Source organism: Drosophila hydei, unplaced genomic scaffold (assembly GCF_003285905.1).
Source record: "Drosophila hydei strain 15085-1641.00,03,60 unplaced genomic scaffold, DhydRS2 tig00008119-arrow-pilon, whole genome shotgun sequence".
NCBI classification, from domain to species: Eukaryota; Metazoa; Arthropoda; class Insecta; order Diptera; family Drosophilidae; genus Drosophila; species Drosophila hydei.
Genome location: NW_022045830.1, coordinates 7636341 through 7655757, shown reverse-complemented (window position 1 = coordinate 7655757; position 19417 = coordinate 7636341). Strand labels below are relative to the sequence as shown.

The following is a 19417-nucleotide window of genomic DNA, read 5'->3' as shown; positions in this document are numbered from 1 at the left end:
GCGTTATTCTCTAATAGAGTGAAAACTTATAGACGCATATCTCAACTTAAACTTTAAAAGCTCTTTCTTAAAGCACAGATTTTATACTAATTATATACTCATATTTGTATCATCAATTAAAAATTAACTTTGAGCTTTTGAGCTTTGCTTAAGGCAAAATAATGTGCTTTCGAAGCTTTTATGCATTTCTTCCTCAATTTTTTAGCTAAAGTTAGCAATAAAGGCATAAGACAAGCAAGTTAGCTTTTCAGTTGAAAAGCTTTTTGTTGCTAAAAGATGTGCTTCAATTGAAGCTTTAAAATTAATTTTGCTTTCCAATTAAAACTCGTTACTAATCTAATTTACTAATCTAATTAGAGCACGTTGAATTCATTAAACTTTTAGGAAATGCGTGGTTTTCAGGCACTCGGCACCTTTAGTTGCTAAGCTTAACTAGTAAATGAATCTAAAATGCGCTTTCAAAGTTGTTGTGCAACTTCTCGAATGAAACAACAAAATAAAATTGCTCAACTTTTTATTTCGAATCATTTCAACAGCTTTAAAGCCACTAAAAGTGATATTCATGCAGCATTAAAAAGCAGAAAAAAATAAAGGAGAAACATAAAACGAAAACGAAAATGAAAATGAAAATTCAAATGATTTTTCTATACAAAAATAATAATAATTGGCCATAAACCTTTTTGGCCGTGCGCCCAGTTTCGAAAATGTAGCCTTTTGTTTTCGGCTGGATTCGAAAAGTTCTAGATTTGAAAAGTCACTCGAGTTGCTCGAGTTGCATGCAACATGCAGTGCGTCATTGTTGCCCCATTTGTTGCTGCTCGTAACGGTAAACTTGTTTGTGAATTATTTTTATAATATTTTTTCTTCGCGCTGCAATTTTCTCATATTGTTTGCTTTTGCAATAAAGAACAACAATGGCAGCAGTCAAGCAGCAGCAGCAGCAGCAGCTGTTGTTGTTGTTGTTATTGTTAATCATGGCAATTACAGCAACAAACAACATGCCTGGCCAATTGGCGCTTACACGCTTTCATTAAGCAACAAACGCCGAGTGACGGGGCAGCTGCAAGTGAAGGTGGGGCGGCAGGTGGGGCAGCGCTGAGAGCTGCAAGTTAAGTGGATGGGCCATGGCGGGGGCCGCTCGGATCTGTAGACCGGCCGGTCTATTCACTCTAGCGTTGAAAATTAGCACTGACGCAACGCGTTCGCCGCTTAAATTGACATTTACGCGATAATTACGCGCTTATTATATTTATTACCAGTTTTTTCCGCATTTACTTCTTTCTCTTCATATATTTTATTGTATTTAATTTGCTCTTTTTTTCTTTTTTTCTTTGTTTTTGTGGTGCTCCACGTTCTTTGTCTGCTGCTTGGGGCACGTCAGCCAGCTGAGCTGCAGCGCAAAGGGAGTTGCAAAACCTTGAAACTAGAGAGCTGTCAGCTATGCGAGGAGTCTATTAAGCCCCCCAGATAGCAATAGACTCCACAGCTAATGTAACGACGTCATTTACTCTGCTGCTGCTGCTGCTGCTGCTGCGATTAGCAAATTGCTGGGTGTAGCCAAATCAAAAACAAAACAACAAAAAAGGCAATGATGGTTAAGGCCAAAAGGCAGAGCAGGCCAAGCAAAGCATATGGATGAACTCAACTCGAGTCAGAAGTGTTATCTTAGCGAGTTTAAGTAAATAATCAAATACAGTCTGTCTCTTTCTCTCTTTCTATTACCTACTCGCTCTGGCTCATTACATCGAGCTGCATTTCACCCACAACTAATGAGTGAGTCGAAAGCAAATATTAATTAATAACTGATTTGTTTACAAAACCAATTATCAATAGTGGGGAAAAAAGATATAAAAAAATATGGAGAGGATTTTTCCTCTAGCTAAACGAATTCGTTTATAAACTGTGTTTGCACAGACGCAACAACACAAACGATGTAAATTAATAAAAATATGAAAAGAGACGAACAACAACAGCAACAGAATTCAACAGTAATAAAAACACGCGTACGTAAGCGAGAAAATCACATTTTAGATTAGTGGCACTCGAAGGGAGCGGGTGGAGTGAGGGAGAGAACAGATGATCTCGGCAGCTATATTACGTCGTATTACGTGTTGGCACACGCGTGGCAATCGTCTCTTTCTATGTGTGTGTGTGTGCAAGGTGAGCGGGTTTCTTTTTGCTGTGTATTTTGTTGTTATCATTACACGAGTACATTATATTATAATAAGCGCGCAAGAGAGAGAGAGAGAGAGAGAGAGAAACAGAGTGGGGAGCGGAGGAAGCATAGCAGTGCTGCGCATATCAAAACATGAAGAAGACGACAAAATGGCGACGACAACAGATAGAATCCATAGCCTCCACATAACTAGAGCGTGCGTGCGTGTGTGTGTGTGTGTGTGCGAAATAAACACTTCCGCATTCGAGTTCGAATCCAATGAAACAATAACAACATCAACTGGATGACGGCGGCAGCATGTGCGTTGAGTGTGTGTAAGATAAATGCGGCCGGCAAAAAGTCAGCCGCGCTGTCTCGCTCGCACACATGACACTACGCTCGAAGCAGGGCTTACCCCTCGCGCTCTCTCGCTCGCTCTCCCGTCTTGTCTCTCGCGCGCATTGTAAGTAATTAAATTAAACTGGCGCAGCGCCTCGCGTTGAACTCAATTGAATTTTATTTGAATTTTATTACAGACATCGTCGTCAACTGCTGCTCTTGGCGCATTGCAGTTTATATATTATTGTTGTTATTGTTGTTTAGTTTCCTATTTTTTTCCTAGTTTTAGTTTTAGTTTGGTTGATTACGACGCAATTGAGTGGCCTGAGTCCCTGCCCGAGTTTCCAGCGGCAGCGGCAGCCGCAGCCGCAGCCCAGTTTCAGCGAGAGCATGACATGGCGAATGCTCTTTTCTTCTCTTTTTCTTTTTTTGTTCTTTTTATTATTATTATTGTTATTACTTTTATTATCAATTGAGAACGTGCTAGGCATTTTGTTTTCCTATTTTTATTTTTTTCTTGTTTTTTTTTTTTTTTGTGTTTTTGTTTACGCTCTATTCATTTTTTCACTTGTCGCTGCTGCGTTCTGTTGTTTTTGCACACTTGACTAATAGTTCGCCCGGCGGCTCGCGCGAAGCTTATCAATTGAAATTGAAATGAAATACGCCACGACAATCAGACTAATGAATTTCCAATGCGAATTTCCAATGCTCTCTCTACAAATTAAAAATAGATTTTATAGGGAGAGTTTTGGGTAAAGGAAATATATATTAATCTTACCTCAATAGTAAAGCCACAGATTTTAATTTTATATAATTTAAAGATACTACATAAAATATATAGAAAAACTGGTAAGGAACAGGAATTTAATATGAATTATCTTTCATTTTAAGTTCTTATTAGATTAAATATATTTTAGATTAATCTCATATAACAACCAATCAGATTTGTTTAACTTTCCTATTTGAAAATATATATTAAACAAGATAAACCTAAATTGATCTTTGTGATAAGCTCTATTTATGAAGAATTGTTAAAGAATCAAAGAATTCTTGTAAAACATTTTTAATTTTAAACATGTCTTTATACTATATGAAAAGCCCTGAAGATCAATTGGAATGTTAATCTATTCTATAAACTAACGATAAAAAGCACTATTTAATTATCTAACTGATATCTATTTCAAATATATAATATAAATCCTTAGCAATATAGCTGAAGAATTTGTTCTGGTTGAAGAACTTTTTCATATTTCTTCTACTTTTTCATTTAAAAACATATTAATAAAAATAGCAAATGAATATTATATCAAAAAAAAAAAAAAATCTATGGAAAATCATATAGCAGAACACAGATAAGGCACGCAGTGTGACTATAACACCCAGCAGCAGACCAGATATCGCGCGACTATTTGACGTCGTAATCAAGTGTTATTGTCGCGTCTTCGACTTCGACATCGACATCGACTTCGACATCGACGTCGTCGTCGTCGCGTCTGAGCGGTCAGTAATTGAAAATTTGAATTATTTCGCAATCAGTCGACGTCGCTAGCAAAACGACGTAGTCACTGCGAACACAGAAAGAGAGAGAGTGTGCGACAGATAGAGAGAGAGAGGGCAGGCGGGGCAAATTGGGCAGTGGGCACTTTATATAAGTGTAATTGCAGCGAACAACGGCACGGCGTCTATGCTAAGTAGCCGGGCGGTGTCTAGCCGGCTGAGCTCAGATAAGACAATAACAAAACTAGAATTCCACATAGTATATATAGACATGTGCATATACATACAGCACAGACTGTATCTGTCCGTGACTTGTCGGTCTGTTCCGCTAATTTGTCGCCGCTTATGAATTATTGATATAGCATAGACTCTAGAGGAACGCCAAAGTTGCATTTTTATGCAAAGAGGCGAGACGAAGGCGCATGGAAAATTTTATAGGTTGCACGCTACCCATTAGACGCAAGTAAAGGATTTAGGGTAGGGTATTTGCAAGTCGGGCTACTCACTTGTTCGGCGGCGTCAGCGGCAATGGCACATCAATACTGTGTGTGGTACGGCGACGATCGCCTCCCATGTCGGCCAGTCGAGCAAAGTCCGTGTCCCGATCCTGATCGGCCAGACGAGCGGAGCGCCGAGACTCCAGCAGACGCACTTCCTCCAGACGCTTCTTCAGCTCGATGGGTTCCTGCAATCGAAAACATTTCGTCAGTTAAATACTCTGAAAATTACATTCCCAATTGTTTATCGCATTTCTAAAGAATTTCCTATCGCATCGGCTGCTGGGTTTTTGCTTTCTCAGCACAAAGTCAAAAAGCCGCAAATTGTGAATCATTTGATTTTAATTGTCATCAAAACTTTAATTGTTTTTCGTTTTTTTTTTCCTGCTTTAGTTTATAATTGCGAGTGAAATACGTGAATTTAGTATGGCCCCATATCGATGCTATATATATTCCTAGAAACAAATTAAACTATTGTCACGCAAAGCCTAAACACAACTTAAATATCAACAATTGCAGCTAAAAATTTCCAAGAAATTTCCATTATTATCTAAATGAATCACTTCATTTAATTATTTTGAAAGAAAATTATATTTATATGTATATATATGTAAGAATATCTATTCTGAATTTTTATTTAGTACTTATAAAACAACTACACAATTTTATATTTTTTATTTGATTTTTAATTGTGATTTGTTCAAAAAAATAGTATTGCCAATGAGCACTAACAATTTTCAACACCAAATTTATTGATAAACACAATATTATATATATATATATTTTTTTCTTTTTATTTATATTTTTATTGTATTTATTTTTATATTAAAGCAATTTTAACGTTTAACCCCTTTATTTGATTATACCCTGTATCAAATTCTTTAGGTTTCTGCATTCTCTTTGAGATACATTTTCTGTCTGTTTTTCTAATTTTAAATTCGATAATTTGAAATTCCTGAAAATGCCAAAGGTACTCGATAACATTCACAATTACAGCTAGGTGCGAGCTTTTCACATAGCTGTAAAAGTTGCGTCTTAAATCACATTTGTAACAGTCTGGCAACTCCATATAGCTAGATATATATAAGGCATGCCCAGTTGCCAATTGCGTGCAGTTTTGACAGTGGCTAGGCGATAATGCTGTTAGCGCTTGAATCCAACCGTTTCACCTGGCTTTTGGCCTCTGTTAAGGAATGCGCATTGACCTTGAGAATTTGGCCAAGAGCTGAGGGCAGCTAAACGGGTCAGACACGCCCCAAAAAGCAAATTTGTATACTCATTTAATATATTTTTGTATAGCTATTCTCTTTTCTTGACACCTTTTACATTTTCACACACGCACACACACATGCACACCCAGGTGCATTTAGTATTTGTATCTTTATGTAATCACCTTTTCTCTCTATATATTTTTTTTGATTTGTTGTCGCGGCAACCTTCAGAAATTGTGAATTTTACACAATTCTCTTTGGGCTGTTTTTAGCAATTGATTATGACAAACATCTGTATTTTAACGTTATTTTCAAATAATTTGTATTTGTATTTTATTTAATTTTTATGTATTTATTTATAAACTTTTTGCTGCTTGGCCCGTTGCAACTGCACTGCTGGCTATAAATATGAGATATTTAGCTAAACACACAAATACACATACACAAATATATATGTAACTATATATATATGTATGAATATGTCGCGCACCTGTATCTGACTATCTGACAGATTAGATATTCAAATGTACTTAATTTGTCACTCTAATTGTAATTGCAATTTTATATTTAATATTTTCGAATGCCAAATGGAGCGATTCGCTTGTTGTTGTTCCGTTAATTGGGCACAAAACGCCGGCCGGCGACGTCAGCAGCGTTTTGACGGGGCGAAATGCGTCAGCGGGGCGCGTATCTTACAGATACAAGGCGAACACACACACACATACACTCACACACACGCAGAGCGAGAGAGAGGGAGAGAGAGTGAGATATACACACGCACACGCAGGCAGTGCTGCGGCAGTGAAGAATTCGTTGACGTCGTCGTTGAGTTTATTTTTAATTATTTAAATATTTGGTTGTTATTTTTTTTTCTCTCGCCAATGTCTCGCCTGCTGAATTTGGGCTACTAGGCCTCGTTCTTAATTTTGTGTGCTTCTTTTATTTGTATTTGAGCTTCTTCTTTTTTGTTGCTTCTTCCACACTTTGAACTTGGCCAAAACACACACAAAAATTTCACTTGCACTTTTGTTTCACTCGCTCGACTTTAAGTTTCACACGCTTTCGAAATTTTTGGTCGGTCTTCCGTAGCGGAGTTTTGGACTTTGTTGTCCCTCTTATTTGCTGTTGTTGTAGTATTTTTTAATTCTTGGGTATTTTCTTGTTGTTGGTTTGTTTTTGCTGCTGCTCTTGGTGTGGTGCGAAAGGTTCGCGCGCGCATTCAAGAATAATTCTGTGCGGCGCTCGCTAGTCGTTGCCGGGTCCGCTGGCAGTGCTTCGGCTCGTCATTTGGCATCGGTTCGGCGACACTCGTGGAGTTCGGCTTACACTCGGCGGCGGCTCTCTTGCGGCGTTGCTCTCTTCGATGGCAATCTTTCCGGTGCGCTCTCAGCAACTTGTGACGTTTGTTTTTGTTTCTATGCTTTGTGCTGGCTTTTCGCATGCTTTGGCCGCCGACTGCCGCTTGTATGGTGCCGTTTGTTTATGTATCCCACAGTGAAGGCGTATTCGTGTATCTATCGTTGTGTTCGTATATCTCGGCAACAATTGCACTCGCACTCGGACTCGCACTCGCACTCGGCCCAGCGCCAGTTCCTCTGTCCCAGTTGCGGACCAATTCGCACTCTCACTGCGCCGTCGCGCGCTCTCTTCGAGTGCAACTCAAATGGGCAAAAACTAAAATCCACTCAAGCTTTTTACGTAAGACAAATAGAAGAAAACGATAGATGTTGCATATGTGTGTGTGACTTTTGTTTGCCGCTTGCACTGAGCAACCGCCCGCAGGTAGCTGCATTCAACTCACTTTATATAATGTTTACCTGTTGTCTGTCCGTTGCCTGACTTTAACGGCCCGTTCTGTGGGCCTTTGTTGTTTGCCCGGCTCAAAGCCAGGCTCTGTCCGTGAGCGTTCAGCGCAGCGCAGCACAGCGGAACACACAAAGGCCGTGTGTTGAAGCATTCGCCGATCGCGTTGTTCACTTTGATTTAAGAGCAATTAACTTTGACTTAAGAGAAATATTTTTGTTGTTTATGACGCGCCGACCGCGGACAATAATGATGATCAAGCCGACGCGAATGCGGACGTTCGGCTAGCGTCAATGACGAAACAAACACCACCCCCCGCTCAGCCTGCTGCCGCTCTCTTCATACGTTTCGGCTGAGCTCATGCTGGGATTTTTACTCTAAACGTGGGGATTTTTGTTACACTTTTTGTGCTTTACGTCTTAATGTTAGCATATTTATGCAGTGTTTATGACACATTTAATGCCAGCTGATGGCACAGTGGGCCAACTGATATTTCACTCGGCGATATTTCACATGCGACCGAGTGATCTTTGCTTTTCTTCTTTTAATTAGCGAGGCAGAACTTTAACTCTGATTGTTTGGGATTTCGAATATATATAAAATCCTTTGTTGATTATTTCCGTATTTATGCCAAATATAAACAATAGACTAATCATCAGCTTATCAGCGGCCTAGTTCGCATTGTTGTTTTGTTGACTGCCCACAAAATAATATTTGGGTTCCAAATCAAATTTCTATGTTGATATTTTGCCTCATATCATTTTTCAACTGTAATAGAAAACTTGAAAACCCCAAAAATTTGCTACTATTCTGATTGTTGTTGTTGTCGTTGTTTGTCGACTCATAGACAAAGAAAAACACAAATTTTGAGGAGGCAGGTTGGGTGTACTTTGTACATATGTATCTAAGTGTGTGTGAGTGTATGTAACGTATGCATATATGTATTCATGTATGCCATATAACCATATGAGTATATGCTATATGGACATGTATGTATGTAGATATATGCACATATGCTGATATGCTGATATGTTGCTGCTGCTGCTGCTGCTACTGCGTTGGCTGCTTGATGATAATGGGCAACGTTTGCGGTTGAAGATAACGCTTATCGGCCCTAACGTCTCTATTCACACGACTTATGCTATATGCCGCATGGAACGTTGCGACGGCTAAAACCGCATGGAACGCACACGCCCAGTAAGTAAATAAATAAATAAGCGAATTCGGTCTGGGAATATCGCTGGCCATGTGTGCTGGCCTGATAAGGCCACCTCGAGGCGATAAGCGATAAGCGCTCTTAACCACAAAAGAAACATTTGCGGACAATGCCAAGCGGTCAACTGCTCTAAGCCATAAATATTTTGAATATATAAATAGCTATACAAAAATATATAACTTTGATAAAAATTAATTTGAAAAAATGAAAAATATGTGACATACATCTACTTAAATGTTAAGATAATCAATCAAATATATTTTTAACATTAAATAAAATGCTTAAAATGCCATAATAAATCAATAAATATAAAAAAACATAATAATATATAGTAATTTAATAAATCTTATTAAAAATTAAAAATTAAAACTATGAGAATAAGAAAAATATAATATTAATAATAATATTAATATAAAATTAAATGTAAATAACAAATAAATTTTAATGTTAAATAAAAATTAAATAAGAATAATTGTAATAATAATAATATTAATAAAACATAATTATAATAACAAAGCAAATTATGAAAATAATAAAATGAACATACAAAAAAACAAATAAAAAAAATAAAAATATTTTTATTCAACTTTTTATGCTTCTTCTAACTATCAGCTAAGACGATAAATTGCATTGGCGCCTGCTCAAAATTTGTCACTTGACACACTCCACATGATCAACTCGATCATCATCATCTTCATCATGATGACAATGTTGAAGACGCGTGTCAATTCCGAACTTAATGCGAAGCCTTCTTGAAATGCGCTAAACGTGTGCCGAATACACGATCTGCATCACAAATGAGATATTTATGATTATGTATGAGTGCGATCGTAAATAGTTTTGGTTTTTGTTTTTGATTTGTCTTTTAGGGGACAACTGTTTGCATATTGATTGCATCCCACTTGCATTTAGCCAGCTGCAAACAGCGAACTGAGCCTCGACACACAATTACTGAATATGGCTAACAAATGCAATTAATTGATGCCAATTGGATCGAATCGATTGTGAAATCGCAAAGATCTAAAGCAAATTGTAGATGCACATTATAAAGACTAGATATATATATGACTAATTAAGGTTAGAGCTCTATTAGAGATTTGTATTGTTCAGTGTGAGCTTGAAGTAGCGAGTAGAAGTAACGAGTAAAAGTAGCGTGTGAATGTAACGAGTAATATATATGAATATAACGAGTAACGAGTATACTTGGTTTCAATATACTAAGTCTTTTCTTAATTGTGATAGCAGTGCTAAAAAAGTAACGATTGTTAAAGTAACGAGTAGCTAAGAAGGAGTCAGATAATAAATCAAGCGAGTTGATTAATATAAGCATGCATTTAAGTATGTTAATAATAATCATATCAGTGTTATAAATGAACGAGTGAGATATGTGATGAGGCAGTAAAACTCATTAGCAAAAGTAACGAGTAAAAGTAGCTAGTGAAAGGGTCGTAACAGTAAAAGTGCTCAGTAGTAGTAGCGAGTGAGTAACGAAGAGTAAACAGTTGAGTAATTGATTATACTCAGTGAATCAATAGAGAATTTTTTATAGCCAAAGTTAGCTAATTTTTAGGCAAAAAACTGTTGTATATTATGTGACATATAGAATACCATAAATAAGAAAAAATGCTGTTATAAATTAATCATTAAATTACTTTCATTATGATATCTGATCAAACCAATTTTTGTATATTTCACTTTAACTTGAGCTCTAAAAAGAAGAAGTTTTAAGTTTATTTCCTATGTGCTTACATAGGGCTGACATGCCAATGATTATGATTATGATTATGATTATGATTATGACTATGATTATGTTTATAATTATGATATGCCATTGCACATGGACATTCCCGTCAGTTCCTATTATATCCGAGTTTCTCATAAATTTGGAGCCCTTACCAATTAGTTGTCTATCTATGCAAAGCCATCTCGTTGACCATATTTATTCATATTGTCCATAATAATGCTTCTCTTTAGCTCCGTTTTCTGTTTTCCATTTTCCATTTTCCGTTTGGCATGGCTACTTAGACCAAGTTTGCCTAATTTGCTGCGCCTAGCCCAAATGGCGGCCCATTCGCAACTCGATGCCTTTCAAATGGCCAAGAGAGGCAGCTGCCAGATGACGTTTGGCTTATGCAACGATCACTTTTTGTTGCTGCTGCGGCTGTTGTCTCTGTTGATGTTGCTGTTGCTGTTTCTGTTGCTGTTGCAAGAATACGCGACGTAGCAAATTCACGAATGGGGCGCCCCAAAATGTTGCCCACGTGCTGTTTGGCACCGCAATTTGGGTTAATTGTCTATGGATCAACAGCAACTCCATTGTGCTGACTGACAAAAAGAAAATGTCTATATATATATATGCATAGGTATATGTATATATATATATATATATATATATATATATATATATATATATATATATATATATATATATATATATATATATATATATATATATATATATATATATATATATATATATATACATATATCTATAGCCGATTAAACGTTAAAGCCGCTTAACGCCTTGCATTCTGACACGCGTTCGCTGCCAATTTTGTGATATATGGCTCATGCACAACTGTCACGATAATGGGGCGAGGTATTATCCGATATGCACAATAGATATATAACCATATATACACATATATGTTTAAATATTATTTCCACAAAATTATGCCTGACTCAGCCACAAGTAAAACACAAATTGAGCTTTGCAACGTAGCGACTTTTGTAGATAATAAATTTTAGGCGTCATTTGACGCGTTTTCATAAAGACTGCAAAACGTTGGGCATAACCAACTGCACGCTACTCGCTCGTAAATAGTTCAATTTATTCAAATTTGAGTATTTACTGATCTGTCAGTCATAACTCAAGTCAAGTCGAAAATGTTAACACTTTCTAGGAAGAGGCACAGGAGTATATATGTTGAGTTTCAAGTCTCTTTTAAGTCTCTGCAAAGCATGCCAATATACTCTATTCGCTCAGTGAGCGAGCATTGAAACAAAGGAAAAGCAAAACTAAAAACTGAAAGTGCGACTCGTGGCTGTTGTTCCACTTTGCTCTTGTTGGTTTTGTTGATTGTTTGCTCTCCAATATAATCATGTTTTTACATAATATTTACCATTTTCTGAAACGCCCTGCAGCTCGGCTGAGCAAGCGGGCATATGCGTTTATGATATATACTTTATTTTCGAACTATAAAATAACATTCATAAAATATAGACTTTGAACACAGAAAGTGTTTGTAAAGCTAAGCAAGTTACAATCCTGAACTTATCAGTTCTAAATTAGTTCTGGTATGCCCTTCTAGGACTGATTGAAATATGTTTGGGCAATTAGAGGTTTTATCTAGGTTAGCTAAATACTATATTGAAGTCTATGTATGACGCTGTTTACTTTGGTATTGAAATGCTGTCCAGAGCTCAAGATGATTCATTGCTTAACTTTTATAAGTTGAGTCGAACCTGCGACTAAATCTCAGCTATGCCTGCTATGCCTCGCTTTATGCATTTACAGGGTATATGTGCAGTCGTGCAAGCGTGCTATGATCATGAGTCCATGAGTGCCACCTTGCGATAAGGTGTGATGTGGACATGTTCATGTTCTATGCAAAGCTTGGTTTTTGGCGAGTGGCGAGTGCAGAGTGAAGAGTGGAGAGCGAAGAGTGGAGAGTGTGGAGTGGAGAGTGAAGAGTGGAGAGTATGGAGTGGAGAGTGGTGAGTGAATCACTCCTTGTCATGTGATTCATGCTGTCAATGGAATTTTGGTTTGGTTTGGATGAATAACCACTTAACCCATTTGCAGTCTATTCAAAACTTGAGGCTGGCGACAAGGGCGTAGGCAGAGGGTTGGGGGCGTGGCTGATCGGCAATGAGGCCTAGAATGTGGCAGCAGCAGCGCATTTCAGCGCCTAATGAACTTTCAAAAAGCCATTAAAGCAAAACTGTTTTTCATTTTTCACGCTGCCGCTGAAGCGTTTTGTGGGTCATCAAATGGAGGCGTCGCAACGTGGGGCAGCTGCTGCAAGTTGTTGGCTTGCGATCGATGGTCGGGGCGATCGTTCGATCATTCGATTCGACATGTGCCACACATGTTTCGCACACTCTGCGCCGCGATTAACTCGGCTTTCGCAATATCCAGCTGGTTGCCCCAATCCCCAGTCCCCAATCCGCTATCCGCTGTCCGCTGTCCGCCATCCGCCATCCGCCAGCCGCCAGCCGCAATCCACAATCTGGCCTCAACTCAACTCGAGTGGTCCGAAAAATGGTTTGCTTATGCGAGCTGAATGATGCAACATTTGTGGCACTTGTATCGTGAGTGCAGCACGCAGTGACAAACCCAAGCGCCCATTTCGTGGCTCTTGGTGGGTGGTGGCGTCGCTAATGGAAAGTTGATGCATTAAATGCAAAAATGCTAAACTCTCTCAGCTGGACTTATGCAATACAGGAAACTTGTAAAAATCAACAATTCGACTATAAAACAAGCTCTATTTAACTGCTGCCTTTCTATGCGATTTTCAAATGCGCAAAAAAGACTGCTGAAGCTATAAAGAAAGGAATGAAAGAACGAGGTGCAAAAGGAAATATCTGGATAAAAGAGTGTTTCGTAGTATAATAGCATAAAAACTATGAGAACAACGAATAAAATTACAAAATTATTAAATAAAATTTGATTTAACAGCAAAATAATAATATTATCATAAAAATTATGAAAATTGCATAGAACGGCGGCTACAAATTTGAAATTTTTGATTAATTTACTACATAAGTAGAAAATGATCTAAAATAATAAAATAATGAAATATCATAAGAATTGCCTGGAGACCCCAGAAACATTTTAAAATGGTAATATTTGTATTTTAATACGAGAATAGAAGCTATATTAAAATAAAATACTGAGCTAAGAACATTGAAATTGTTATATAGAAGAAGAAGAATGATTTCTCTGTCAAATAAATAGTGTGATATTAATCTTTACACATATATAAATTATGAGAATTGCATAGAAGGGCATTTTAGCTCATAAACAGACAGTATGCTTCATGCTAACTCTAACTAGTACATAAATCTCACGCACAATTGTATTACCTTCCATATTTTTAGTTGAGCAATTGTTAATTGGAAACAAATACCAAATACCAGAAGTTCCCATAACAAGCTGAAACACTTGAAAATTTCAAGGCAAGTTCCAGTGTCAAATGATCTTCAGTGTTCAGTGTTCAGTTTTGAGTTTTCAGTTTCGTTTTTATCTCAGTTTTTTCTTCTTCATAATCTTTATAAGCTCTATGGTATCACTTCTCACCTTGTTTGCCACTTGACCCACTCGAGCCACTTGACAGCTAACTGTGAATGCGTATGCCTCTACCTCGACAGTCGCTCAATCTTTTGCCAATGTGCGAACAACAACAACAGCAACAGCAACGAAACCGACTTTAGATTTGTAGTCAATGCCGTTGGCGCCTGTTGAAAGTTTTTTTTGCGACCAGCTTTGCTTGCCCCCACTCCCCACTTCTCTGCTGTCGTAGGCGCCGGCGCGCAGAGCTTGCATGACTTGCCAATCGGAGTGGGCCTGCTCCACACACCCCCAAGCCGGTTGACTGACTGCCGTTTCATAATACCCATGAAAGCCAAGTAGTCGACTTTTTATTTCACTTTTTTTTCTTTAACGAATTTTTACTGTAGCTGTGGCTACTGTCGCTGTTGTTGTTGTCTCTCTTTGTTTTTTTACTTTCACTCGTAGCGGCGTCTGCGTTTGCTCTTGTTGTTTGTGACTAGCATTTGCGGCTTTCCAGATTTTCGGGCAGCACGCGCAGAGCTCACACACACAGAGACAACTAAAATCAATTTCATTGTTTTTTTTCTTAGCCCTCAATTTGGCCTTAGGGGCGCCTCTGTCTGCCTTTCTAAATTGTCGACAAATTTGATTCGCCTTTGAACGAAATTGTAACGCGTCTTAGCTGCCTCCTTCTCCCACCTCCATCGTACAATTGTCAAGCGCTGCCTAATTGTAATGACTGCGCCGCGCTGCATCTCTTTCTAACCCTTTTCTTCTGAGTTTGAGTCGTTGCTGCGTCTCTTTTTTCTATATTTCTCAATTTTTCTATTTGCTGCACTTTCATTTTCGGCTGTTCGCCTCTTCGCTTTGCCCACTCGGCTGCAATTACGACGCAATTATGCTGCCGGCAATTACAGTTATGTTTCTGCCGGCGCTGTTGCTGCGCTGCTGCTGCGGCGGCTCAGTGGAATCCCAACAAAATTAACCGTTATTTGTGTTACGTGCGTAGCGCTTACAGATTTAGCTTTAGATTTGTGTTTCTTTTTCTTTTTCTTTTTTTTTGGCCTTTTTCCCGCCACATCATCTTTTTTGTTTGGAAAGTTGACTTTTGGTCTTTGGGCGTGAGAAGAGCTGCAAATGCAAATGGCCAAAATGAAAATGCTCGAGGTGTTGAATTTGTTGTTTTTATGCTTTTTACAGTTATGCAACTGATAGCTAATTTAATTCAAGCTATATGCTTATAGCTACAATTTAGCTAGAAAAAATATAATGAATTTTGATTTTAGCTTCTTTTTGTGGCTGTTCCGTTGCAAACAAAAGCAAAAGAACTCTATTTATAGCTAGTATAGTAGGCAGAGTTAGAGTTGTTTTAAATTTGAACATACCTACACATACACACACACATGTATGTATGCTTATTCCATTTATTTTAGATTTCTCATATATACTAAAATCTTTGCCTTAGTAATGAGTCATGCCCCTTAGCCAACTGTTGCCGTTGGACAAGCGAGTAACAATCTGTTGGTAGCCGCTATGCCTTGGGCGCTTTGCTACCCAGTTAAGCAATTACCGTTATATATATGTATGTATCGGGGCAACTTGTCTATGGCACAAGCAGCACCTGCCAGATAGCTCCCGCACTTGGGCATTACAAAACATTAACTTCATTTTTTCTTTATTTTTCTGCTTGTTCCTTCTCTACCTCCCCCCGCCCCCTCTCACTCTATCTCCCACATACACTTATTTGGCTGGCACTGAAATTAATTATGCGTTTGCGCTCAATTTGTAGCACAAGTATTTCACACACACACACACACATATATATATCTTTAGAGTTGCTTTAAGAGGGGGAGGGTTACTCCTCTCTCATTCTTCCACTCTGCCGTTCGCCCGCTTCGCAGTCAACTCAACGCCCTGCGCTTGGCTTGAAGCGTAGCGAAGTGAACTCAACTGAAGTGAGGGGCATCGCCTCGCAGATTTCACAATGAGTCGAAATCGTTGCCAGGCAGCCAGAGCCACTGGCCCGAAGGGGGAGCTTTTGAAATCTGTTGGCCGGGTTTATGTGGCAGCCATTGGTTGCATTTGTTGTTGTTGTTGTTGTCGGCGCATATGTTATGTACACAGAGTGGCGTTGCTGTTCTTGTATGTTGCACTCATGTCGAAGCGTTTTGTGCGCTTTGTTAGCTTTGGCTGCTGCAGCGGCAAGAGCAGGTGCCGTTTGGCTCAGGCAGCCTCTGCTGCCTTCAGCTCAGCAATAAAGATTTTAATTAAGCGATTGGCGGCCGATTTAAATTAATGGCTACCAACAAATTTGGCCGCATTTCGTGTGCGCCTTTTGCTTGTTACTCCACGTCGAATCCAATGACAGAATCTGTCCCTGTTTGCTCTCGGCTGTTTGCTGACCAAGCTCAAATTCACTTAGCTGGCCGGTGAAAGTGCAAAATGCCTGGCTGAACTCATTATAGAGAACACGCACACACACACACACACACATATATATGTAGGCAGCTAGCCAGGTGTATATGAGAAGCTGAGACAGCTACGTTATCTTCAAGCTAAGATTCATTCGCTCAATCAATTAGGGCATGTTCACAAAAGCTTTGAAAGCACATGAAAGTCTTAAGCGTTAAATTTTCGCTAATTGCTTGGAATTCGGCTTTAATCTAAGCTGAAAATCGGACTGTTATATGTTAACTGTTTTTTATATTTTTAATTTCCAGTGTATATATCAGAAACATATTCAGAAATGAAGTTGGCAATTTTAGCAAATTTCGTATATAAACATTTTTTAATATAACTCATACGCCTCGTACTGCGAACTCTACTCTTACATGAGAAACTCCTGCCTTTCTCTCACTGTCTTCCCCTCTATTGATATTATTTCATAAATCTACTAAGCAACTTTATACCTCGTACCACTATTTGAGCTCATGCCAAGCTCATTACTGCCTGGCACCACATGACGCATGAGTAATTATAATATTATTATAATATTATTATAATAATATAATAAAATTTATCTATTGCATATGATTTGTGTAAATTCAAATGGCTATTTGATCTGTGGGCTCTCGCTGCTGCGTGTCGTGTCTGCTGGCCAAATGGTAAATGGCCAAATGGTAATGCCAAGGTGCCAAAGTATCTATTAGATGCCGTTAACTGTAACTGCAGTCGGACGGACAGGTAGGCAGTCAGCCAAGTGCGCTTGTCAGCGCTGCATTTTCCAATTGGCCAACTGTTTGAGAGAGGGCCTGGCTGTGTGAAGCGGCAGTGTCAGCGGCAGGGGCAGGGGAGACGTTCGTTCGCTCGCTCGCGTTGGCCATATAATTACGTGCGACAGGGGCAGGAAACGGCAAATTAGAAGCGAGTTGCTAAAGCCATTCGCATTATCCTGCGGCGTTGCGCCGGCTTTTGCCGCGCGCGATTACTGGCCATAATTTCCGCGTTTGGCACGCGAGATTTTCGCTGGCTTTCATTGGAATAGAGCCATAAAACTGAATGATTTTCGAATTAGCCAGCTCCCTGTGATAAGGCAGCAACATGACAAATTTCTGTGGACTCGCTTAGCATATAATTTGCAACTCTTTCATTCATTCTAGATAGAATAATGAAACTGTGCCAACTGCACTGAGATCTGGACTCGGCTTGAAGGCCTTCTAACTGTACGGCTTAACTTTTGACATTAGCTTCGCCCCGACTGTTGCATATCAATGCATTTGTATCTCGCATTGAGGCACTATTAACCCGGAAACTATGGCCACGCAGCTGCCGCAAGTCCAGCGCTGACTCACGGCAGCCAATCAACTTTGCAGGTGTGGCCCCACCAGATCTGCCCCACTTGCATTTGTGGGAACTGAGAACTTGACTTGTTTGTCCAGCGAACGTTAAAAGGCGCAAATTTATAGTTTCTAATTCCATAGCTTTGGCTACTCAAAAGTGTAAAAAATGGAAAAATAAACAACTGAAAAATTGAAATATTGAAAACTAAAAACTGAAAAAAATATAAAAACTGAAAATTGTATAAACTACAAAACTAAAAAAATGAAAACGGAAAAATTTAAAAACTAAGAAACAGAAAACCTAAATGATTGAAAAATTTAAAAAATGCAAAGTAAAAAATTTTAAGAATTTAAAAACTGGAAAACTCAAAAACTGATAAATTAAATAACGGAAAAACTAAAAAAATCAAAGAAAGAAATTGCAAAGCTAAAAAAGTGAAACATTTAAAAACTGGCAAACTAAAAAATTGAAAAATTGTGAAGCCGAGAAACCAAATAATTGAAAAACTGAAAAACAAATTAATTGAAAATCAGGAAAAATTGAAAATCTGAAAAAGTGAAAAACTAAAAAACTGAAAACTGGGTCAGTCGCATGCCTGGCAGCCGCATTTCCATGTATTGAAAACGGATTTTCCAGCACAATTCTCAACTCAGATTCTCAAGCCAATTTGACCCAGTTTTGCGGCAGTCGAAAGTGAAACTCGCAACATGTTTGACCCTAATTTGTATATACATAAATATACTTACATACATGGATGTAAGTATGTATGTTTATGTTGCTTATTCGCTTTGACGCCACTTATTAAAAATTTGCACAACTTTTGATGGTCGGTTTGGAATTCGCATGCCAAACGAGTTGGAAAGTGCGAATTTTTGCACGCCCCAAAATTAGCATAAGCCAAACTATTTTGGCCAAAAACAAGTTGCCAAAAACTTCACAAGAAAAAACAAGGCAGCGGCAGCTTATAAACAATATGAATTTTATAGCTTAGTTCAGTTAGTCTCGGAATTTGGCTTCATTATCAAAAGCTGACAATGCGATTGGCTGAACGCTTTAAAAGTTTGATTGATTTTCTTAAAAGTTTCCACAAATTGTTTACATACAAGAATTTTGTAAAGCTCTGGAATTTAGAGAGCTGCTATTGAGATCAGGGTCGGATCTGGCTAACAATAATTGATGATGGCTTTTAGCAACTATCTCAAAAGTGAACTCAGCTCATTTATCACGCCAGAAAATCTATTGATAAAATGTTTACTAATATATCTAAATAGCTGCGGGACTTATGGCTCGCTTATATAAGTGCGGGGGCGTTGGCAAGCGACTAGCATAAAAAGTTGATACGAAACACACAAAATGACAAAGAAAAAACATAAACAAATTCCGGCAGCAAACAAGTTTCGCATGCTAACGTTAAATAGGCATAAGCAGCAATGCCAGCCAGCAGCCAGTGCTGCCTCCGACGACGTCTCAACTTCACAATAGTTAGTTTCACACTTTCAAGCCTCGGCCACTACGACGAGTCATGCTTGAGTAAGTAGCTGGCGGCTAAGGCTAAGCAAAATAAAAGTATCTCATGGATGCCGCGTCCATTGCGTGTGTGTAGCGCGTTTCGAGCTGCAACAAACACCGGAGCGAGAGACACAA

General features: G+C 38.5%; 1 protein-coding gene across 4 annotated transcripts in view; it reads right to left on the bottom strand.

The window, feature by feature from the left end:
• Positions 1-19417, bottom strand: part of LOC111596799 (zinc finger protein 395) — a 140314-nt gene that overhangs the window by 59874 nt on the left and 61023 nt on the right. For all 4 annotated transcript variants that reach the window (XM_030224869.1, XM_030224870.1, XM_030224871.1 and 1 more), the window contains exon 2: positions 4498-4676. In XM_030224869.1, the coding sequence (XP_030080729.1) occupies positions 4498-4676 (179 nt within the window). The remainder of the gene's footprint in view (positions 1-4497; positions 4677-19417) is intronic.